The sequence below is a fragment of the Schistocerca serialis genome, chromosome 7 (assembly GCF_023864345.2).
Source record: "Schistocerca serialis cubense isolate TAMUIC-IGC-003099 chromosome 7, iqSchSeri2.2, whole genome shotgun sequence".
In the NCBI taxonomy this organism is placed as follows: domain Eukaryota; kingdom Metazoa; phylum Arthropoda; class Insecta; order Orthoptera; family Acrididae; genus Schistocerca; species Schistocerca serialis.
The window spans coordinates 605,286,711-605,312,384 of record NC_064644.1 but is presented as its reverse complement, the minus strand read 5'-3'; the positions used below and the strand labels follow the sequence as shown (position 1 = coordinate 605,312,384).

The 25,674-nt window shown below is 37.4% G+C and overlaps 1 protein-coding gene across 1 annotated transcript in view; it reads right to left on the bottom strand.

Annotated features, from left to right (window-relative positions):
• Positions 1–25,674, bottom strand: part of LOC126412131 (fibrillin-2-like) — a 675,186-nt gene that overhangs the window by 102,313 nt on the left and 547,199 nt on the right. The window contains exons 41-47 of the mRNA XM_050081574.1: positions 23,157–23,321; positions 10,089–10,208; positions 8,169–8,348; positions 7,819–7,931; positions 6,535–6,667; positions 2,876–3,124; positions 2,145–2,348 (exon numbers count right to left, since the gene is read on the bottom strand). Of these exons, the coding sequence (XP_049937531.1) occupies positions 2,145–2,348; positions 2,876–3,124; positions 6,535–6,667; positions 7,819–7,931; positions 8,169–8,348; positions 10,089–10,208; positions 23,157–23,321 (1,164 nt within the window). The remainder of the gene's footprint in view (positions 1–2,144; positions 2,349–2,875; positions 3,125–6,534; positions 6,668–7,818; positions 7,932–8,168; positions 8,349–10,088; positions 10,209–23,156; positions 23,322–25,674) is intronic.

The following is a 25,674-nucleotide window of genomic DNA, read 5'->3' as shown; positions in this document are numbered from 1 at the left end:
AACACAAACACACACACAAAATTCAAGCTTTCGCAACACGGTTGCTTCATCAGGAAAGAGGGAAGGAGAGGGAAAGACGAAAGGATATGGGTTTTAAGGGAGAGGGTAAGGAGTCATTCCAATCCCGGGAGTGGAAAGACTTACCTTAGGGGGAAAAAGGGACGTTTGGTAAGTTATATCATCTTTACTTTTAGATTTATTGCTCCCATGTGGAATGTTTCCCTCTATTATATTCATATTAAATTAGAGTTATGTATATTACTTAATTTCATTCCTTTATATCCACTTACATTGTTTGTAAATAGCAGTTAAATACGAAGTTTTATTATTTGGATAACAATGTGAATTTTACTGTGCAATATCATACACTTCTGTTTAATAAAAGTAAATAAATAAAAAAAAGGAACAAAAACTTCACCTGTTAAAAGATGGGATACTGTTTCACATTACTACTAGCAGACATGATGAAAAATAAAATGACGAAAAATAAAATGCTATCTGCACAAGTTCAAAGTTACCAAAAATTTTCATTTAGAAGCCTCCTGCAAGCAAGCAGCCTCACAAGCCACTGTGAAAGGATCAGGAATAATGAGTTACCATTTTGGATGACATAAGGATTTTTACACATTCTGTTCCTTCTGTGAGTGAAGAAATATAATAAGAACAAGCTTAGATTGCATGAAAATTTATTGTTTATTGCTTTATCATGTTCAAATAAAGATATGAGACTGACAACTATGAGGAAAGGAAAGAAGGATGTGATTTAACATACTGCTAACAACAAAGCCGTCAGAGATGAAGCACAAGGGTCAAGTGAACAAAGATGGCAAAGGAAATCAACTGTGTCTTTTTCAAAGAAATCATTCCTGCATTCAGCTTCAACACTTTAAGAACCGAGTGAGGTAGCACAGTGGTTAGCACACTGGACTGGCATTCGGGATGACAACAGTTCAAACCTGGATCCAGCCATGCCGATTTAGCTTTTCTGTGATTTTCCTAGATCACCTTTAGGCAAATGTCAGGATGGTTCCGTTGACAGGGCATGGCCGACTTCCTTCCCCATCCTTCCCTAATCCAATGGGACCAATGACCTCACTGTTTGGTCCCTTCCCCCAAATCAACCAACCAACCACTCAACCAACAGTTCAGAGAAATATCTTTGCTACAACAGATGAGGGAGTATGTGGACGTGCACAAAAATGGAATAACAAAGATTAGAACTAACTGTTTTATTCACTACATTCAAAGAATCTAAGGAGTTGACACACATGATCAGTGTCTATCCTCATATGCAAAGATATGTCAAGGGGTATAAGAAAATATACATCTACCTCCTGGACATAACAATCATCACCTACTGTTTATTGAATCAAGCAACCAAGTGGATTAGTTCCAGCTCAGTGTGGCACAGTAGTCTTAAACAATGTAACCCTCTCTGACTACATCCATAAGGGAAAAACCAAGCAAAGCTGAAAATCCACTCGGACTTCAAAAAAGGAGTTGGGGGTATTTTCCAGGAAAAACATTGCCAAATGAGAAGAAAACCACTTCTTCAAGAAGATGCAACACCTGCTCTGATTGCTGACTATATGGAGAATCATGTTTCGAGTGTAGTAGTTCCAAATTGCTTTTCATGTGGACAAATGCTTCATCATGTACCATTCACAAAGCAGCAAAGTGTAAATGGGGATTTGACCCTTATGCTAGTTTAGCAATAAAGGCGATTCAATGCCACTGGGTTTGGCCATATTTAGAGTAACACAAATATCAATCCTATGTGATAACTATGAATGTATGAGTAAATTTATAGTTACCATCTGTGGGACTGCTGAATAAACTTAAAAGTTCAAGTAAACTGATAAAAAAGAAAATTAAATATGATGTATCCAGTAACAGTGACAATATAAAAAAAAATAGCAGCAATAAGTACCAAATGAAATTTTATTCCAGCAATTTTGTATCTTGTGAAATCTTAACATGTTTATAGCATTGCTATATGTTGAAAAATCTCAGTTACATCACATATCATTTCACAGTGGAACATCACAAATTCACTTCCAATGTATTTGACAGGTATTCAGTACATATTAAAGATGGAATAACAAACAGGCACTGGATTGACATTTAAGCTGCAGCTGGCTTACCATGCCCATCCACTGAGAAGCCTGGATCAAGACAGAGGTCACGATATTCATCAGAGCCATGTGGTGGACAGCGCTCACAGAGAGGGCCCCAAGCTTCACCCATAGTACAGCAACAGTCTGCACGTGTCACTGACATAAGCCCATCAGTATGTGTTGCACAACGACCACCCACCAACTGCCGGAAACAATATCCTAACCTGCGGTCTTAGGGAAAACATAACAGTTGTTTGAAATGCTGGACATAAGAAGAAGAGCATGCTGAACATTAAAAAAAAAATAGAAAAGACAGCATGTATTCTGTACTTCACATTTTGTTCACAGAATGCAAACAACACCATTACTGAGATAAAAAGTGCAGAATATGTAATAACGCCAATGGAGAATTGTCATCTGCTTACTGATCTTAAGAGCTCTCATTAAACTTCTATTTCCTAAGTCATGCACTGCCATACAAAACCTTGGGACAGTAGAAATATTTGTTTTAGAATAACAGATATATGAGAAAAAATTTGAAATATCATTATTAATCCATAGATACAAATTTAAAGAAGGTCAAAAATTTAAATCTTTCAGTCATGTTTAAATCAAGAAGTTGTGAGTGAAATGTTTATCATGGTGGACATGTAAAAAGAAATATGTTCACTTCAATAATCTGAGAGCTAACTTGAACTTCTTTTGTAAATACAATTAACCGTAAATCTGACTACTTTTTATTTAGTTATCTTTCTTACCTATGCACTGTTTCCTGTCATGGCTGTTTTCATAGCCCTCATAGCAATCACAACGATAACTTCCCTGCAGGTTGACACAGTTGCCATTTTTGCATATGCCCGGATTAAGGGCACATTCATTAACATCACGACAGTCGTCTGTCATACCAACTTGCTGATAACCTTCAGGACATATGCACATAAATGTGCCAATCAAATTCTTGCATTGATATTTACAGTTGTTGGCAGGTGTTACACATTCATCAACATCTGAAAGATGCAGATATAAAAGCAAGTTACCATCAATGAGATTACATGTAAATACAATGTTTGGTTTCATAGTTAACTTTTAGGTCAACTGATTTAGTCTATTTCACAACAGACCAAACCTGGGTGCTTGGTCGGGATCAAAATTCAGATCTTTGCTATCCATGGGCAGGAAACTATCCTGGTTTAGGTTGTAGTATAATAAACATTAATAACCTGCCAGAGCTTCACATCAATATACACTCTGGAGATGTCTTATTGCATTACATTTCTCACTGTGGAGTTTAGTTTTTTAGTATAAAAGTTTTGGAGTGACTTCAGAATTGAATAAATTACTGTTAATTCTATTCTGTTCATCATAAGAATAAACCTGATGTAAACAAACACAAACACAATGATTGATCAGAAGCTGTAGCATAAGTACAATGGTATTGTTACACTCTTGGAAGTAGGTCCTACTTATGTTTATGTACTCGAATACCAAATGGAAGGTATCTGCACGAAACAACATTCTCCGGAAATTATCAGGTACAGCCTGGGGGACGCATATTCGCATCTTAAGAACTTCTGCTGTAGCTCTTTGTTATTCAGCTGCAGAATATGCGTGCTGTGTCTGGTGCAGATCTAGTCACACCAAACAAGTGGATATCGCCTCGAATGAAACCTGCAGACTCATTACGGGAAGTTTGAGATCTATACCACTCGATAAAGTTCATCGTCTAGCAGGCATCCCACCTCCAGACATCTGTGGTGATTGTGCATCCAGACTGGAAAAGTGTAAGGCATTGAATCTGAAGAGCCACCCACTAGACGGGTACCAGCCAGCAGTACCAAGGCTCAAGTCAAGGAAAAGCTTTCTCCATTCAACTGAAAGCCTCACCGAACCACCTTCAAACTTCAGAGTCAACTCGTGGCATTCCAGATCCAGCCACCTTGCAGGGTGGATGATCCCGACCAAAAGCCTGCCATCAGGTCACGAAGAAAGCTGGTCAATACGGAAGACCATCAACAGGCTGCATTCGAGAGTTGAAGAACGAAGACCAACTTGAAAAAGTGGGGATTTGCACGCAACTCCACAGCATGTGAATGTGGTGAAGAACAGACAGTGAGTCATCTTCTTGTCTGGAGCCCATTCCCAATGTCATGCACGCCACAGAATGTCATCGATGCCCCCGAGGAAGCGTGCGAAGTTGCTGCATACTGGTCACGCCGCATTTAATTGTAACTGTAATGCTTATAGTACCATGTTTTGGAACATTTTGTATAACTTGTAAGCTATAGTATGTGTTTCTGACAGAATTAAATAAATGAATGTATTAAATATATTATTACTAAGTTGCATTAAATGAAACTTTAAGATTTTATAATTTATTAACAGCCATCACTGTTTTTCGTAATTGTGCTTTAGCTATGTAGTTTTATTTCAACAATTGTGTACAGTTACAGTCTCTGCACTGTCGTGCCCTGATTGTCCCACCATTAATACGCAGTACGGAGATGGCTGAAGTTGGTTCCTGTTCCATAGTGAAACACATGTGTGGAACACGGTTAAAAAGTGCCAAGAAATAGGTTGTTCTTCATGTTTCTTGTACATTTACAGAAAAGATCAGCTTTGAAGTGTTCAGAGATGGTATTTGATACAGTTGAGATACAAAAAACTCTTTGGATGTATAGCAGACTTGGTAGCGTAGTAGCTTGACAACCTAGTGTAGTTCATAGATTGCTGGTTCACATCTCGCTTAAGTCACCTCTTTTTTCATTCAATTATAAATACCTACATCTTGTAATTCTAAAATTCATAATCGTCTTTTTACGAGTAATGCATGTCTTCTTGTTTCTAATTACATATTGCATGCAATATTCCTGTTTTCATTTCAAATATAAATTCCTTATTACTGATATTTTATGAAAGATTGTTAATAAAGGTTACTTAAATAAGAAAACATTATAGTAAAATTTTCAGGGCAAAAGTGAAAAACCAAATACTATTTATTTGGACTATGTCCATTGCCTTATACCACAAATGAAGTCCCAGTTGAACCAGAGTGATAAGCGTCATAGCAACAACAAAAACAATCATTTTCACAGCATCAAGCACACCATACACATGCTGCATTTTTACATTAAACCCAACAGAACAGATCTGGAGCCAAGTTAAGAGATTTAGCCTGAGAAATATCAAGACTGTTAAGCTGCCACACATATTGGAACTAACTCATGCAGCTTTTGCACACGTCACTGCTGAACACTGGCGGGATCCAGAATGGCACGCCATAAAAGAAGAGGAGAAAATGCGATGCCTGGGTGGCTTTGTAGATTCTGTTTCTGATCGACTCATTATCAACATAGCAGATGACAGTTCCACAACTGAAGCGTATTTCTTAGATCTGGATAAGGAAGGAGCTGAGAGTTTACCGAATGACTGACTGTAATTAATACCTTCACTGGCTTCAGTATTCAAACAGTATGGTGAAATCACTGCAGTATGCTTTTGCATCACACATAGCTCACTCACAAAAATTATCCTGTGTTTGAGTTAGGAATTTTCATCACTCTTGTTTGTATTTGGAATACTATGTTAGGTGAGAATGAGAGCATTTTATGCTTTTCATCTGCTCACCTAAGAAGCATGCAGTATTGCAGGAGTTTTGCCAAATATTATTTCATTCTCTTTAAAAATTAAATGACATTTGAAGCTATATTGTTTCTGGCTTCTCTCTTTTTATGCCTGAACTGCAACTGCTCACATCGTTGCAGGTTAGTTGGACCAGCTGGTTGGCTAGTGGTGTCCTAGTCTAATGCACAAGTAAAGCTGTTATCCCACATTATCGCTCAGTCTATGTGCATGTAACACAGCATAAAACGTATTCTTATTATCATAGTTGACTGTACTGGACGTAGCTCGGCTTTCACTCCACATGAAATGAAATCCAATAAGATTGAAACAAACGTGGAGGAATACATGGTGTAATGTAAACATCAAATTTATTCTTATGATGAACGGAATATAATAGCAGTCACAGACGAAGAAGAAGAAAATTGAAATACCAGTGTGTTTTATGTTTCAAACAGTATGTGATAAGTAAAAATGAAATATTAATGAAGACACACACACACACACACACACACACACACACACACACACAGAGAGAGAGAGAGAGAGAGAGAGAGAGAGAGAGGGGGGTGGGGGGGAGGGAGGGAGGGAGTAGTATTTATTTCTCCATGCTCAAGATTGGGGTATCAGTTATATAGTCCCATTATCACTAATATTCTGAGTGTAATTAACAGCACATAACATACTCATGTTGGAAAACATATTATTCCAATGAATTCCAAACAAGTTTCAAAAACTTATTCAGTATAACATGTACTTACACAGTACTGAGTTTTCTTCTTACAAGAAAATGCCTTACCTTGACAGTGTCTTCCATCTGGTGCCAATGTGTATCCATAAGGACAAATGCAACGGAATGAGCCTGGAACATTGTGACAGCGAAATGCACACTGGCTGCCCATTTCTAAGCATTCATTAACATCTTCACATACCTACAGAAAGAAGTCGAATATTGTTTTACATTTCTTTTACTGCATAAAATATTTTAAGGCTGACAGTTAGATTTCCATAGTAAACAGACCAATACTCAGACAAAAGACAAAGCTGTTTAAATATTGCACAGATCTGCCACAACAATTCTCATCTGACAATTCAAAAATTAGGAAAACAAAGTTTGAAATGTAGAAAATAAAAAATCTGAAAAAGAAACTACATTGCCCAAGGATTACACAGGCCAGCCTGGTGACAATGAGACCAGCCCGACAGCAGAGATGAACTGCATGCTGTACACATTTCTGAATCACGAAAGACAACACCCTCTGATGATGAAATGCACACAAAAGAAGAACACTCATATGCACGATTGAAGAAAGTGTGCTCGAGATGTGAACTGTGAGATTCTCTTCCATTCTAGTTTTAGTTTTATGCACTGACCGTAATTTTATTTTATATTATCCTGTTTTCTTTTAACACAATGACTTTTTTAATCTTGATGTAGTACATTAGTGACTTACGGAAGCTGCACACTGCGTAAAGAGTGATTGGTTGCCTTACAACTACAATTCATATCATACATACTTTTAAACAGGGTGGTGCACAAGAAACTGGCCCCGAGTACAGATTGATGGCCAATTACGCACAAATTGTTGCCCATTGTGAGCAGATACAATGACAAACAGATGGATATGCAACAATTACATAATAAAGAAATAACAAATAAGCTAATGCAAGCAACAGTTTCGAAACAACAGATGACAATTGGTGAGCGACAATGAACAGTCTAGTAAGCAGGGCCAGTGCTGACTGCGTTTCTGTTTAACTATGTAAGATCAGACTGAGAATGTCTTTTGTTTGTTTTAATAGATCTGGGGGCCTTGATATTTTAACAGTACTGGTAATCATTACTAAGATCAATAAGACAACAGAATGTTAGAACATTTCATTTATAATGTTTCAGTTAAAAAGGCATACAAATTACTGGAGGAAAAGAGGAATAAACAATAGAGAAAACATGGACAATTAATAAAGCACTTTCTTATTAAGACACAGATGACGGGCTAAATATCAAGAAAGCAAAATACAATATTTTGCTAAAAATACAGTACTTAGCTAACTAACATAATGTAGGAAATACAAATCCAACCTGCATTGGTCCTGGGGCAAACCCATCACTGCAAGAACACTCAAATCCTCCTTCCACATTTGAACATGTGCCATTTCCACAAATACTGCTTGAAGTGAGACATTCATTTTCATCTGCAGAGGAAAAGAAGCATCTCAGTTATTTTCTGTCCCAAAATTAGTATTACTCCCATAAAATGTAAAACTGATTTGTTTCTCTTTTAGCAAACAAAGTTACTGCTCATGAATTATGGAAACAAATGGCCTGTCTCAAGATACATATGCATATAAAGTATAAACAGGTAGAATAAAAAATTAATGTGATGGTTTGAAAGTTTTAAACTTCAAAATGATTGCATTTCCAATATTCACCTATGCACTTTCTTCCAGTTTCGTCCAATACAAAACCAGCGGGGCATTCACAACGGAAAGATCCATCTGTATTTATACATTCCCCTCCTTCACAGGCATTGGGCATAAATGAACACTCGTTAAGATCTTCACCTGAATCCAAGCGTCCGGGACCTTCAGGACACATACGCCGGAACTCATCTACGGAAAGGCAAGATTTTTAATGGTGACAAACAGTAATTCACAATGGCTACTAAGAATGCTTGGATACAGTTTTTGCAACATCAGTGAAAAATTAATGAACAATTAATGTTGATGTATAATGACTTCCAGAATTCTAGAAGTAAATTTACTTAGTATAAGCATCCAATTGACTAGAAGAAGGGATCTGTTGGTAGTACATGTTCTGAGGCATCAAGGGATCACCAATTTAATAATTTTTAACATTTTAATGCAGCGACAGCAACTGATATTGTTTATATAAGAATATACAGCTTACAGTTGCAGGTTAACTTTATCGTGTACCTAGGTTTCAATGTTAGTAATAATGTCTTCTTCAGAACATAAAATATTATTTAAATGTTTGCCTAAAACAGGCCATGTCCTAAGTCAACTTCATAAAACTTGATGCATAGCCATAAGGTTTTGTAACTTCTATTAAACAAGCTGTAGCAAATTCACTTTAAGCCCGTTGTATGGGCCTTGTCGTGTGACTAGAGTCTCTAGTCACACGACAAAACCTTATGGTTATGCATCAAGTTATATAAAGTTGACTTAGGACATGGCCTGTTTTAGGCAAACATTTAAATAATATTTTATGTTCTGAAGAAGACTTTATTACTAACGTTGAAACCTAGGTAAACTATAAAGTTAACCTGCAACTGTAGGCTGTATATTCTTATATACACCAATTTAATATTGGATGGCAGCACGGAGGGTAAAAATCGTAGAGGGAGACAAAGAGATAAGTACACTAAGCAGATTCGGAAGGACGTAAGTTGCAGAAGGTACTGGGAGATGAAGAAGCTTGCACAGGATAGAGTTGCATGGAGAGCTGGACTGAAGACCACAACAACAACAACAAATATCCAGTTACATCATAGATGATATCATTTTAAAGTGTATGCATTATACAAATCTAACTTTAGCATTAAAAGCTTTACCATGAGGTAGTGTGAGGAAACAAGACTTGAAGACTATACTTCTTACTTTATATAGGAAAGTATTACGTGGAACTGATTAATTAGCAGTTTCTGAAAAATGGGAATGTGTACAGAACGGGAAAAACTTGAAAGATAAACAAGGAAAAGAGAGATTGCTACTTATGGTAAAGATAACACGTTAAGTTGCAGACACGCACAGTCAAAAGACACTTACACATCAGATTTTGACAACATCCTTCACCAGAAAAAGAGAAACAAACACCATTCATTAACACAAGAAAGCATACCTCATGTACACGTGACTGCCAACTCCAGCAGCTCATGCCTGAAGGCTCTGGATGAAAGCTTATGTGTAAGTGTCTCTTAATTGTGCCTGTCTGCAACTTAACGTGTCATCTTTATGATATGTAGCAATCTACCTTTTCCTACATTGTTGATATTGCTACCTAGTATCCATTGTTTGAAAGATAAACAGTTTAGATGTTATATTAAATTGCTGCATGTTGTAAATTGGCAGTCATAATCAGACACCAGAAGGTAAATTAAACAACCATGTCATCTTTAGTGAACAAAGTGCAGCAGGTACCTGGTTATTTTACATAGAAGGCTGATGATGATTTAACATAAGACAGTGGGAGTGACATTTAAAGAGATTGATTGGTGCCTACTGTAAGGATTTTGGGGACAGTCCACAAGTATGAATTCTATGAGAATAGAGGTGTATTTAGATTCCATAGCTCATGTGATCTCTCTATCTTAATTCTAAAGTATGACTTACCAGAGCCTTTAGGTGGACATGGTTCACAGTATTTCCCCCAGGCTGCACCCATTGAGCAACAACACTGCTTTGCAGTGATGAGTGTCATCCGGGCAGCTGAACAGTGACCTGTGAACATTTCTACAACCAGCAGAAAACTGTTACTCTTGAGATTTAGGTAATTAATATACTTTGATAACATTCATGGTACGTATAGTGGCTATTCTTGGCAAAACTGAGATGGTGAGAGGATGGAAAACTTAACAATAAAATCTATCTACTATCTTTTCAGTAGCATATTTTATTCACAAATGAATGCTGGAAGAGAATCTAATTTTCATTATCAAACAAAATACACTACTGAAAAGATGGTAGATGGTTACTGATTAGGCACACTGTTTAGCAAAACATGCTGCCCATCTGGTAAGACTTTTTTAAATGTATTTCAGCCTCAGGTCATTCAAATGGTATTGTTTCAGGTTTTAACTTATTAAGAAGTCATTATCAAATAATCAGCTTAAAATTAAGGATATGGGAAATAGTAAAATACTGGGAAGCTACATTACAAGTCAAACTCACTTCTATACTTACTTCTGTCAACTGTACAAGCCTGGAGAGGCGCTCACTTTGCCATTATGGGTGTCGCTATGGGCTTACTTAGTTGACGAGTTACCTTGTAACATATATAAGTACGCATAGAAGTTAGTTTCATTTGTGATATAGTTCCCCAGTATTTTACTATTTCCCTTTTTCTTTATTTTCAAGCAGATCATCTGATGATGATGAGTTGGTAATATGTCAAAATCAGTAATTATCAGAGGCTGAAACATATAATAATAATAGATGAACTTTCTTATTATTATATTTTCTATTTCTTAATATTGCTATTCATTCATAATAACTTGCAACAGGTGAACGGAAGCACAAGCATGCAAAAAATGCATGATAAAAAATGCAAAATGGGTAAGCAGGGATGGCTACAGGACAAATGTAAGGTTGGAGAAACATGCATGTGTAGAGGTAATACAGATATTGCATACAGCAAATTAAGAGGTCATTGGAGAAAAGAGAAGCAGCCGTATGAGTATCAAGAATTCAGTTGGCAATCCGGTACTAAACAAAGAAGCGAAAGCTGTAAGGAATATATGAAGTGTCTATACAAGAGGAGCTAGCTTGAGGACAATATTCTAGAAGGAGAGGAGGAAATTGGTGTAAATGAGATGGGAGATATGATACGGCAAGAAGAATTTGACAGAGCACTGAAGGACCTAAGTGGAAACAAGTCCCCTGGAGTAGACAACATTCCCTGAGAATTACTGAGATCCTTGGGAGATCCAGCTGTGACAAAACTGTTCCAACAGATGTGCAAGATATAAGAGACAGGAGAAACTTCCTCATATTTCAAGAAGAATATAATAAATCAAATTTCAAAGAAAGAAGGCGCAGACAAGTGTGAATAGTAACAAATAATCAGTTTAATGAGTCATGCTTGCATAATGCTGACACAAATTATTTACAGAAGAATGGAAAAACTCCGGGGGGGGGGGGGGGGGGGGGGGCTGCATCTATGTTTACATGATTACTCTGCAATTCACACTCAAGTCCTTGACAGAGGATTCACAGAACCGCTTTTAGACTACTTCTTGATCATTCGACTCTCGAACAGCACATGGGAAAAATGAACATATAAACCTTTCTGTGCAAGCTTTGATTTGCCTGATTTTATCACGATGGTAATTTAAATTGCATGTAGATGGGAGTCAGAAAAATATTTTCACATTCCTTAGACAAACATGGTGGCTGGAATTTCACAAAAAGATGTCAATGCAATGAAATACACCTTCATTTTAATGATTACAACCCCAATTCACTTATCATGTCTGTGATACTCTCTCCCCTATTTCGCAATAATACAAAATGAGTTGCCCTACTTTGAACTTTTTCAATGTCCTCCATCAACCCTATCTGGTGAGGATCCACCACCATGCAGCAATACTCCAGAAGACAACAGACAAGCTTAGTATAGGCAGTCTCTTTAGTAGATCCATTGCATCTTTTAAGCGTTCTGGCAATAAAACACAGTCTTTCATTTGCCTCTGCAGCAACATTTTCTCTGTATTGGTTCCAATTCAAGTTGTTTGTAAATGTAATCTCTAGGTATTTAGTTGAAACAACAACCTTTAAATTTGTATGATTATCATGTAAACAAAATGTAACGGAATTATTTAGCATGCATGTGAATGACCTCACATTTTTTATTGTTCAAGGTCAAGTGCCACTTTTCACATCATGCAGAATCTTATGTAAAATGTTCTGTAATGAGTACTGATCTTCTGACAAGTTTCTTAGATGGTAAATCACACAAGCAATCTGAGAGAGCTGCTCAGATTGTCTCTTAAATTGTTTATACAGATTAGGAAGAACAGAAGAAATTTAAAAATATGGAATCAAGTTGGAGATCTCATGTCGATAGCACTCATTACTATGTGTGAGTAAAGTGCCAGTTGTGTTTCACAAGAATTATATTTTCTGAACTCATGCTCATCATATAGTGACAGTGGAAAGCTTCATACGACATAAACAAGTTAATGTAACTGAAACAAAATAAGAAAGCCAGAGTTATTATTTCTTTATTTTTGAGATGGAACTCTTGAACCCATATTTCAGAGAAAGTAATGTATCAACAAAAATAATCAGATTTTCAAAGTATAATGGTCTATAGTCGTGTCTGTGTACGTGAGGATGGATATGTGTGCGTGTGTGCGAGTGTATACCTGTCCTTTTTTCCCCCTAAGGTAAGTCTTTCCGCTCCCGGGATTGGAATGGCTCCTTACCCTCTCCCTTAAAACCCACATCCTTTCGTCTTTCCCTCTCCTTCCCTCTTTCCTGATGAGGCAACAGTTTGTTGCGAAAGCTTGAATTTTGTGTGTATGTTTGTGTTTGTTTGTGTGTCTATCAACATGCCAGCGCTTTCGTTTGGTAAGTTACATCATTTTTGTTTTTAGATATATTTTTCCCACGTGGAATGTTTCCCTCTATTATATTCATATCATTAATTTGAACCCAACAATTACGTTTGTTATTGTCACTGTTGCATTTCGAAATCTTTTCTGTCATCTTACTTTCTCTTTCTGTTTTTGCAAGTAATTTCACTTTGTATTCACCTTCTCCTTTTTACTGTAATCTACCATACAAATTTATCCCGCCTATATATACTCAATAATACGTAATCCACTTCCAAACCATAACCAAAAATTTTTTTCCCATTTTCAACACTACCGCTGCTATAAAATCCAGTTCACAAACAGTTCCTTTCACCTATTAAACAACCATTTCAGCTAGTTCTAACAACATTCGCTTTATTTCCACTTCCGTTTTTCCCACATCACTGATCATTTTAGACGCTTCCCACAGGTTTTAACGTCATTATTTCTTCGTCAGACAATTGTTAGCCTCATTTTCATAATCTGCCACCACCAAACCACTCCTTTTAATACATATACACGCAGTTTTTTCGAAATTTTCCCAGATTTCTCCTCCCTTTAACGTGTTTTGGCGGCAATACAACCACCTAACCATTGTGCACATTGTTGTTTACCAACCCAAGTTCACCACAGGACCAACATAGCTCAGCTTTAACCAACACTTTTTCGACTTTTTTCACACCAGATCTCCAGTTGCTTTCTAGTTCACCTTTATCTCTCCCCATATATTTTTATTTTCCTTTTCATTTCAGCCTCATGTTACACTTTCCACCTTGTAATACCATGTCACCCTCACAACATCCCCACAAAGACCCCATTAAGTTTTATTTACATTCCCTTCGCAAACATGCCTTCGCCCTAGCAAAGGTGTCTGTGTATGTGAGGATGGATATGTGTGTGTGTGTGTGTGTGTGTGTGTGTGTGTGTGTGTGTGTGTGTGTGTGTGTGTGCGCGAGTGTATACCTGTCCTTTTTACCCCCTAAGGTAAGTCTGTCCGCTCCCGGGATTGGAATGACTCCTTACCCTATCCCTTAAAACCCACATCCTTTCATCTTTCCCTCTCCTTCCCTCTTTCCTGATGAAGCAACCGTTGGCTGCGAAAGCTTGAATTTTGTGTGTATGTTTGTGTTTGTTTGTGTGTCTATCAACATGCCAGCGCTTTTGTTTGGTAAGTTACATCATTTTTGTTTTTAGATATATTTTTCCCACGTGGAATGTTTCCCTCTATTATATTCGTATAATATAATTTGATAGATAAAAAAATCTACTAACCAAGTGATGGCAGTAACAAAGACATACAAAAGTTAAGGAAATGTGCAAATTTATGGAATTTGTTTCACCACATGTGCCATCTGGATTCCTCTCCCCGATACCAGTTTCACAGAACTCTGCAGGTGGAAACTGACATTACAGCATGTGCTTGGTTCTCACCACCCACCTACCCTTAATTTACATCAATTTCTTTGGACCCAGCATTTCTTTTCACTAACTATTCCTTTCTTCATTCTCTTATAGTTTTCTATGTCTTTTATTGTCTTACCTGTCTCTTTTTCTCCACCCTTACCTCCACCACATATATTGTACTTAGTTTTCCGTTATTAACTGTTGCATGATGTCTGATCAGTAATCCCTGTCTTGCTTATTATCCCGAATTCCGACTTTAAGCACGCAGGCTTTCATGTCTCTTCCAGTGCAGTTCCCAACAATCAGTCCCATCTGGTAAGTCTCCCCTGTTCTGGGGTTCTGGGCAACTTTTCCATAATTCTCCCCATTTCCTAAACAGAACTAGTCCTTTTCCTTCATCCCTCTTCCTTCACCTTCAACCCTTCTGCCAAAAGGAGTCACTGGCTCTGACAGATTACGGATTTGCGTGACTATCATGTGTGTTTGCGCCTGCTGCTGCTTGGTGAGTGGATTTTTTATCCATTCAATTATTTAATATTTTCTACAAAGTAACTGGGTGACCTATAAATGAACTGTATTTGGAAAGTATTTTTTTAAGTCATTTGTCCATTGACTGGTTTAATATTGTCTGTCATCTATTCCTGTCTTCTACTAATGAGTTAAACTCTTCAGAACTATTACACCCAATATTCTTCATAATCTGTTTTGCATATTCTAGTCATAATCATCGTCTCTTGTGCCTTTCAGTGCCAGTTTCACTATTTATAATTGCTGCAGACTATACCCAACTAAACTGTCCATTCTTCTCGTATGGGTTATGCATAGACATCTACCATTATCTATCGTTTTTAGTAGTTAATTTCATACTTCCTCTGTCTATAATATTCATCAAAAACATATGTCTGCCTGCTTAGCTGGGTGGTAACATGCTTGCCTCCCATGCAAGTGGGCCTGGGTTCGATTCCCAGCCAGGCTGGAGATTTTCTCCACTCATGGACTGGGTGTTGTGTTGCCCTCATCATCATTTCATCCTCATCACTGGAGCGCAAGTCACCCAATGTGACATCGAATGAAATAAGACTTACACTTGGGGGGCAAACTTCCTCGAATGGGGCCTCCCGGCCAATGATGCCATATGCTCATTTTCATTTTTTTCAATAACATATGTCAACAGAACACTTTCTTTGAAATATTTCATAATGTTTAAACATAGTATGTGTTCCAAAATCTTACTGCAAATCCTGTGCAACTTTCCAGTCTTTACATATGGATCTTTCATCAAGCACATGAATTTGTAAATTTAGAGAAAGTTTTTGACAGTGTTACCTAGACACTATTCTTTGAAATTTTAAAGGTAGTGGGGTTAAATACAGGGAGCAAAAGATTATTATGACTTGTACACTTGTACAGAAACAAGAGGGCAATCATCAGTTTCAAAGGACATGAAAAGCAAACAGTGTTTGAGGAGAGAGTGAGACAGAGTTGTAGCTTTCCACAATGATGGAGCAAAGCAATCAGTCATCCTTCCCTTTCAGGGTTTATTAAAACAAATCTAGATTTTGGCTAGTGCCTAGCCATTATCAATGCATTATTTCATACTTTCAATAAATGTCCCAGTACGTCAGTCGCCTGTTGTTCAGACTTCTGTCACAATTCATTCGTAGCCTTAAACTAAAGCGCATTGATAATGGTTAGGCACTAGCTGTAATCTAGATTTGCTTTAATAAAGCCTGAAAAGGAAGGCTGACTGATTTGAAAGTCATATCACAGTTGTTGAGTGCATTCCACATTCCTAATGGAAGTAACTTGATGAAGAGCTACAGCCTACACCTGGTGTTTTTTTCATTTTGTATATTGAGCAAGTAGTAAGGAAACTAAGAAGAAATTTGGAAATTGAATTAAGGTTCAGGGAGAAGAAATAAAAACTCCAAGGTTTGCTGATGAGATTGTAACTCTATCAGAGACAGCAAGGGTTTTGGGAGGGCACCTGAATGTATTGAACAGTGTCTTGAAAGGAGGATATAAAATGAACATCTCTAGGGTAAAACAAGGGAAAGGGAACGTAGTTGAATTAAATCAGGAAGTAGGTTAGGAAATGAGACACTAAAAGAAGTGGATGATTTTAGTTATTTTGGTGGCAAAATAACTGATGGTAGCTGAAGTAGAGAGGGTATAAAATGCACAATGCAAATGGCAAGGAAGTCATTTCTGAAAAAGAGAAATTTGTTAACATCTAATATAAACTAAATTTAAGGAAGTCTTTTCTGAAGGTACTTGAAGTGTAGCCTTGCACAGAACTGAAATGTAGACAACAAGCAGTTCTGATATGAAGAGAATACAAACATTTGGAATGTGGTTCTATACAAGAATGCTCAAGATTGGATGGGTAGATTGAGCAACTAATGAGGAGTTAATGATTCAGGCAAAAAATAAATTTATGACACAACTTGACTAAACGAAGAGTTTGGTTGACACGACACATACTGTAGCATCAATGAATAGTTAATTTGATACTGTAGGGAAATGTGGTGAGTAAGAGTTGTAGAGGGAAGATCGAGGTGTGAATACAATAAGCAGGTTCAAATGGATGTAGGTTGCAGTAGATATGCAAAGAGGCTTGCGCAGAATTAACTGGGGTGGAGTACTGCATAACACTAGTCTTTGGTCTGGAGACCATAACAACAATTATAAATAATTTGACAAACAAAATTACATCTAAGAGAATTAAAGAAGTGAAATGGGTTGTTGTAGGATGGAACACAGCCCACAATATTTCAAAAACAATTTATAATTTACTGCAATTACATAGTTTCATTGTTGTTTCTGATCAATTTTACATGTTTGTATTAGTAAATAAGAATTTTTGCAAACAAAAAACATTTTGGAACTTGATAGGATACTATCACATACACCATCTACCTTGTGCCAACTGACAGCAGTGAAATAAGAAGCATATTAAAGACTTTACCAAACTGTAAATCTGCAGGATATATGGGGTCTAAAGTCCTACATTGAAAACCTATCCAGACGCCTTTTCTCTTCCATTTAATAGAATATTAAGATCAGGAAGTTCTCTTGACCCACTGAAAATAGTCTAAAAAGGGCTGAAAATGGAAAAATATAGACTAATTTCTGTTTTGCCTGTCTTTTCAAAAGTGTGGAGTATGGTCTCAACAGCCAAAGACTGTAGTCGTGTATGTGTGAGTTACATTTGTGTCAGTGTGTGTGTGTGTGTGTGTGTGTGTGTGTGTGTGTGTGTGTGGGCGGGTGGGTGGCTGGGTGTGTTTTGTCTATTTCCAACGAAGGTCTTGTTGGTCAAAAGCTCACTTACTGACAGTCTTTTTGTTGCGCCTGTCTGCGACTCAACATCTCCGCTAAATGATGAGTAGCAACTACCTTCTTCATAAGATTACAGAAAAGGTCATATATGACAAAATTATAAAATTTTCAAATAAATATAGTTAATCTTTGAAATTCAGAATGGTTTTACAGATTAACTTTGTCAATTGCCACACAATTTATTGATGACATAATAACTGCTATAGAGAACAAGGAATATGTTACAGGCATATTCCTTGAGCTTGAAAAATGCACTTGACAAAGTGAGTATATCAACACTCATAGAGAAATTATAGAACATAGGCATCAGCGGCCTTATTCATGGTCTAATAAAATTTTATCTAATAAAGAGAAACCAAACGGTACTATTAAAAATGGGCATTGGCACACACAGATCTAGCATTACTGATTTGAAATACACGTTTCCACAGTGCACAGAGCTCAGTACGGAGACCCCTTCTTTTCTTAATTTATGTAAATGAAATAAAATACTGCTGCCCAAATTCAAAGATAATTCTGTATGCTGATGTTATATTTACTGTATGCAAGCACATATATTATTACTAATAAGAAATATCATGCACCTGTATTAGAAATGAAATAGTTTAGAGTTTCAATGAGACTCATCTCAGTCTCAGCAGCAAGGGAACAGCAGTGATGGATTTCAACTCCATAAGACAGTCAGAGATTGAAAACAATTATGCATTTTAACTGATACTGCCACTAAAGGGAACTGTGTAAAATTCCTGGGAATAACAATACAAGACGCACGTCAGTGGGGTATGCATATGCACTTTCTAGCAAGCAAACTGGCAAAAAAAATATTTGTAATAAATACTTTTAGCAAGTATTACAATGACACACATGTAGTGTGGACTGCTTATCATCCATTGGTCTTATCTAGTATAAACTATGGAACCAAAGTATTGTGTGTCACAAAACAGGCAAGCCTTTACAAGCCCTGAAAGTCACAGCAAAGGCTGTATGAATAATTTGTGGTACTAAACCAAGAGACTCACGCCACAATTTACTACCCACATATTAATAAAGGCTGACATATTGTCATGGGAGATGCCACAACTGTACAAATTTTTAAAGCATTTATTGTAACAGTCCTAGTGGCAGTTAGAAACATTTTATTACAGGTTATGATCACATTTAAGTAGATAATACAGATTCAAAACATTTAAAAATCTTAAAACTGTATGTGAATAAGTAGATAATATAGACGGACTGATGAAATCTAAAATTTAAAATTCATGAAGTTTTACCTAATTAATCACAAGTTGTGAAAAGTCAAATCTCTTTAAAAAGATCATAGACATTTGCTGTAAAATATAAGGAACAACATTGTAGTGCAGTTGTGACAACATTCAGTGGCATCCAGCATTTTAGTAAATCCAGTAAAGGATGGAAGGTGTGAGGGGGAAAGGGGAGAAGAGGAAAGGCACTAATATCATGCAGTATTAAAATGTAACACAGATATTGTCTAAAAGATGTAATACAATTAATTTTTAAAAATGAAGTAATGTCCGATAATATATCTAATAATGATACATGGGTCTGTATGATGCAAAGTGGATATGACAAAATGATATATTCCACTGAATGTTGCCACAAGTCTACTATAGATATGTTTTTTTAATTATTTTACAACTGATGACTATGTTCTTTTTAAAGAAATTTGACTTTACACAACTTGTGATTAATCAGGTACAAATTTAAGAATTTTACATTTTAAATATTTTGAATCTACAGGGTGAAGAAAAATGGTGACATGACATTTAAACCCCAGATAGCTGATGCCAGTAGGGACCAAAATTACTAAAGTTGTGTAGGTCAACAACACACCATTTTTAAACTATGGAAACTTGGTGCCACGCACTCCATTTGGTCATGGGATTGCCCTGTTACTGTTTGTCGGCTGACGGGCAGCGCATTGGTTCTTGGTTCACACATACAAACATCCCTCACCCCGTCACTGCCCTAACCAGACACACACACATGTCGAATAGGTCTTGCTTCGCTTTGGAGTACACACACGTCACCTGAAATTTAGTTATACAGTAAGCATGGTGGCACAGTATTTGTTTGAAGAACAATGAAATACTGTTCTTTTTTTTTATGGACTAGCCAATGGTAATGCACATGAAGCTTGATGGTTGTACAAGGAACAGTACCCAACAAGATGCCAGCCACACCCACAAACATTTACAGCAATTCCCCAGCGATTTGGTGAAACAGGCTCATTAGCGGGATATCATGTTTATGCTGGAAGACCTCGAACACAGCGGGATGCTGCATTTGAAGAGACTGTTCTTGAGCGCTTCAATGAAGCACCTATGACAAGTACTCAAGCAGTTGGACACAACATGGGGGTCACTCATCAGTTAGCCTGAGAGATTTTGAGGGATGACGGCCGGCATCCATTTAGTTTCCACCTTGTTCAAGACCAAAATCTTGTGGTGGACTATGAACACAGACTAGGGTTTTGCTGGTGGTTTCAGCAATGTGTTGCATCAGATCCCAACTTCCCCACCATCGTGTTGTTCACTGATGAGTACACCTTCCATCAGGATGGCCTTTACAACACTCGGACACCAGTAACAATTTGTTCAACATTTGGGCAGGCACTGTGTGTGACCATCTGATTGGGCCGGTCCGTCTACCTCCTTGACTTACTGGGGCAAATTACCTTAACTTTTTGCAAGACACTCTACCCGGCCTGCTAGAAGCTGTTCCCCTGGACATACGAATATGCATGTTTTTGCAGCATGGTGGGGCATCTGCACATAACAGTTGTACTGTGTGTCAATATTTAAATGAACTCTTCGACAGCCAGGTAATTGGCAGAAGTGCTCGTATGACATGATCACCAGACATCATGCCATCGGACTTTTTCCTGTGGGGATTCTTCAAGATTTTAGTTCAACCATCCAGACACGAACCACCTAGAAATGAAGAGGAATTAATGGCTCGCATTCAACATGCCATCAAAGGTAATGCCAGGAATCTTTGAAAGAGTTTGGCAAAACACCGTTTGACGTTACCAAGCTTGTGTTGCATCAGAGGGTCACCAGTCCGAGCACCTGCTTTAAGTAAACAATGTCCTAGCTACAAAAAAGGCCCTTTTCAGGGCTGGCACAACTTGTAAAATACTTTCTGTACCCGAACTAACAGGTGTTTTGATGGGTTTGTTCCTGGTATGTCTTATCATGAATCTACAACGGATGTGTTGGGACCCCGGCGGATTCGCCTCCAGGCCCTCAGAGTGGAAGGCTGGAGCACTACCACCGAGTGTGTGGGCCACCTTGGATACATCACAATCTGCAGCAGGAAAAGCATTCGCGTCATGTGTTATCCAGAGCATCCGGTAACAGGCAATCCCAAGGCCAATCGGAGTGCGTAGTGCCAAGTTTCTGTAGTTTAAAAATTGTCCGTTGTCAACCTACACAGCATTAGTAATTCTGGTTCCTACTGGGATCAGCTATCCAGGGTTAAAATTTTGTGACACAATTTTTCTCCAGCCTGTATATTAAATATTGAAATAGTTATTTATTAACATATTGTTTTATTTCATTCTTAGATCTCGAGGTGAGCATTAAATGTGATCGAAACTAGTTATCAGATGCAACTAACAGCCACTGGGGGATGGGGGAGAGGCGGTACCACCCACACCATGTTATAAATACTTATGCATATTTTTAAATTGACCATGTTGGTCTGAAAACTTAAACAAAATATGAACAATGACCTACAAAAAACACTACTAGAAACAAAGATCAGTTTCATCTCACAAGCCACTGAACTGGATTGTATCAAAGAAATCTACTCTATGCAGGATTGAGCCCTACAATTTCTTTGCTGAGTGCAGTCACATCTCTCCTCACTCTAAAATTTAAAGCCAGAATAAAAAGGAATATTGATTGCCAACCCACACTACTCACTAGATGGGTGTTGCAGCTTCACATAGAATAAAGAAAATTTTGTGTAGGTTTCACACAAGTATATTAGTATTACTTAATATAAGGACTTAATACTCAGTTTTTGTTTTCATATTTTTGCTTGTTATGAATTGGCAAATTCAGAAAAATGCTCCGTGCATCATTTGATATTGAATAAAGTTATTACTGTTATTCCTTTTGACAAAATCACTTCACAATTGAAACATTTTAGAGAAAAGAAACAAAAGTTCTAATAAAATATTCTTCTGATGAAACAAGACAGGAGGAATTTATTAAAGTATAGGTTTTATTTATCTTGCAATTGAATGATACTATGGTTTAGTCTTTGTCTCCCCTCATCCTCATGACAGATCTATTTCTCTCATCCTGGGGCCTAAGTGATCTTCCCTTCATTTTTGATGTTAGCCATGCTAACCCTCTCTCCTCCCTGAGGAAATAACTGTTAGTTCTGAATGCTAGGATAATCCACATACTTTTATGTGTATCCATTGGCAGTATTGAAATTTTGCCTCCTGAAGTAATGAAAGTCAAGAGTAGAGGTATCAAGTTGAAATTTATGTCAAATTCTATGATCTACAGTCCCTTGGTAGTGTAAGTACTTTATGCTTCTATGTCAATGCAATTAAAAGATATCGACATATATATCACATTTTTTAAACTCGCAAACTCACCTATCAAAACCTATAAGTGAATCATCTATATATTTGTTGGGCCAGGTGGTCTAGAGATGGCACTGTAGCTCAGCAAGTTCAATCAGGGTACTGGCTACCCCATTTTTTTGGATGAAAAGCCAGTTTTGAAAAAAGAAAAACAGTGAAACATGTGTCTGGAAACCAAAATCGGTCAAACCATAGATTTTTCAGTCTTCATTTTAACATAGCCTTCATCTCCCAATGATGTGAGGAGTTATCAAATCAACAACATGTGGTTCAGATTCCACATTAAACTGTAGGTCCCGTTCCCTAGTTAGATAACAGGGGTGGTTAGGGATGCGCAAGTTACCAAAGTGGTATCCAGTTGCACTATGGGTACCAAGCCATTGAACCACAATAAACTATAATCTATATACATAGTTAAGTTCGTACAGAACCGACAGAGTGCAAGTCTACTCTTATTTGTCTGGTTTGTTCCTATTCTTCATGCTTTTATTTGAACATCTTTGGAAAGAATGAAGTGTAGAACATATTAATTTGCTATGGGTACACAGAGTACCGCAATTATAATATACCTCTCAAGTTCCTTAAGTATAGTTAAAGAAGATATTATCACATCTTTAATGGACTATGTTTCTGTGTCCCCTTGATCTATAAAAACACCTATCCTTATAAATTTGTTATTCTGGAGCTGATAATGTGACTGAACAAGCAGTAAAAAAATAAACTGTGCAAAATTCTTACCTCTTCTGTAATTATCATAACATAAATCTTGACGTACATCAATACATTTCATTCCATTTTGACTGAGAACATAGCCCTCCTGACATTCACATATCATTCCTCCATCAGTATTAATGCAGATCCCATCTTCACATATTCCCTCATTCTCAACGCATTCATCAATGTCTGAAAAGGAAACTCATTTTCAGTTACACCATAATAAGAATTTAACACATATAATCTATTAAAGACATGTTTTCCCCCATCAGCATATCTGTGAACATGTATGAGCTCAAAGCGAAGAAAGAACAACAGATTAAACCTTATGAAACTAAAAAATAATTTCCCTGTGAAATAAAAATGAAACAATAACCAGAGTAAAAATCTATTGCTCAATAACATTCAATAATATATTGCCCTGTCCCGTGCATTGTGTGGGTGGTCTTTGGCAGGCAGTATATAAGTTGACAGAAATTTCTGTTTGAGCCTATCCTATTACTTGATGGTGGCCCTCCTAAGATAATCCAGCATGTGCAATAATGCACTGCAACTTCACCCATCTCCAAGCCTGCCCAATCAGATATACTTGTAATTCAGGTATACAGCAGTTTGGTAGTCTCCCCACGTTAAATGGTGAGCACAAGTAACAGCAGAGCTGGTATGCGGCATAACTGCTTTCACAGGTGGCCCTACCTCTGACATGGTAGAATATGCCTGTGATGTCACTTGAACAAGGTTTTCTGTGTGGGTGCATAAGATAAATCTTGCATTTGGGTCTCATTAGGGTATGACCCATGTGTAAAGAAGGTAGGATTAGGAAGGGCCATGATACTTCACAAACTGTGTGGCCAGCAGAATATGACTTTGGGAGCAGTAGGAAGGTAGTCTAATGCTTTGTGAAGGGTACAGTTAAGTGGTGAGATGGTGGGTGATGAAGGGGGTGTTCCTTTGCAGCTGGTTTGTGGAAGTAGTTGGGCACTTAGTGATGTGATGTGGATATTGTCTGTGAAGGCTTTAGTGACTGTCAATGTCCTGTTATAAGTGAGTGGTTAGACTCTATGGGAGACATTTTTGTAAGGAAAAGATAATGAAGCCATGCATGTGAATGTGAGACAATGTGTGTGTGTGTGCGTGTGTGTGTGTGTGTGTGTGTGTGTGTGTGTGTGTGTGTGTGTCAAGAAAGTATAATAAACATGTAATAACATCAACCTACAAAATACGAACAAAAATTAATATAAACCAACATATTTATTTTCGGTAGTTTGTGTCACACAGCTTGTAGTTACCAAAATCATATACAACACCAACAGTTGCAATGAAGACCTTTATTATTGTTACCAATTTAAACTGTTACTAACCACCATCAGGTACAAGAAGTTTTTCAATTACATTACCTCTTTCGATTCATCTGTGACAATCCATTCCACTCCACAAATATGAACTTGACAGCACAACTCACTATAGAAAAATAATCTTGATCATCTTGTGCTCCACAGCTAATGCTAATAAGAAGAACCACAGCTACATTAAGGTACATTTATTGTGTCACAACCACTTTCACTCATTGAACATCATCAGGTGACACTGCCATCACTCTTCATAACAAAGTTCACAGAATGTGCTGATGTCATAACTCAAGAAGTCTGATTGCATTTAACAATGAAGGCAAATTCTGGAACATGATGGGCACATAAACACTCTGCCTATAACCTGGTGCAAGCAAAGTGAGCAGTGAGTCGAGGAACATGAAAGCTGTGCACACTAGCAGAGTCTAGCATTGGCCTGCTCACTAATCTGCTGGTGTGAGCTTTTACATGCTCAAGCCGCATCAGTGAGCATGGCTGGCTCACAATGAAATGTAGTGGGGAAAGGAGTGGAGAGGGGAAGATAGGGGAGGGAGGCATCAGAACAAGATAGCTTTGCTGATAATATCCTGTTATACAGAGATGTATCGCTTCAAGGTAGTTTGCTAATGGTTTTTGTAGCAAATTTATTTTTTTAGACAGTTTTATTAATGAGATTCATTTATTTAGCATATAAATACACTATAAAACACATCAATGAAGGCTGCAGAATAAACTAAAATAAAATAAAGTCAAATACAGAATACAATATGACAATGAAACAGAAGAACACATTGAGGCAGATAAATTCTGCAACTTGCATCTTCATATTCTGACAACCAGACTGGCAACCTGTTCAAGTCAGAACAGTATGGTGTTGAAGTAACCCAGGCTATCTTGATAGGCTCTCAGTTCATACTCCTGTGCTATGTATTGGACAGTTTGATTTGGAGCCCCACAGTCACAACTGGAACTGTGTAGCTACCCTCACTTGTGGAGACTGTGTGTTCAGTTTTTCTATTGGACTAATATGTCTCAGTCCTCAGAGAAGGCACTATCGTTACAGTTCTCATGCCATTTAGTATCCCTGCTGAAGTTGGTAGCTACCAGATGTTTGGCCAATCAGAGGGGAGTCTCTGCAGTAAAGTCAAGTTGTTTCCAAAACTGGACTATCTTCATGGATGGAAAGTAGATGA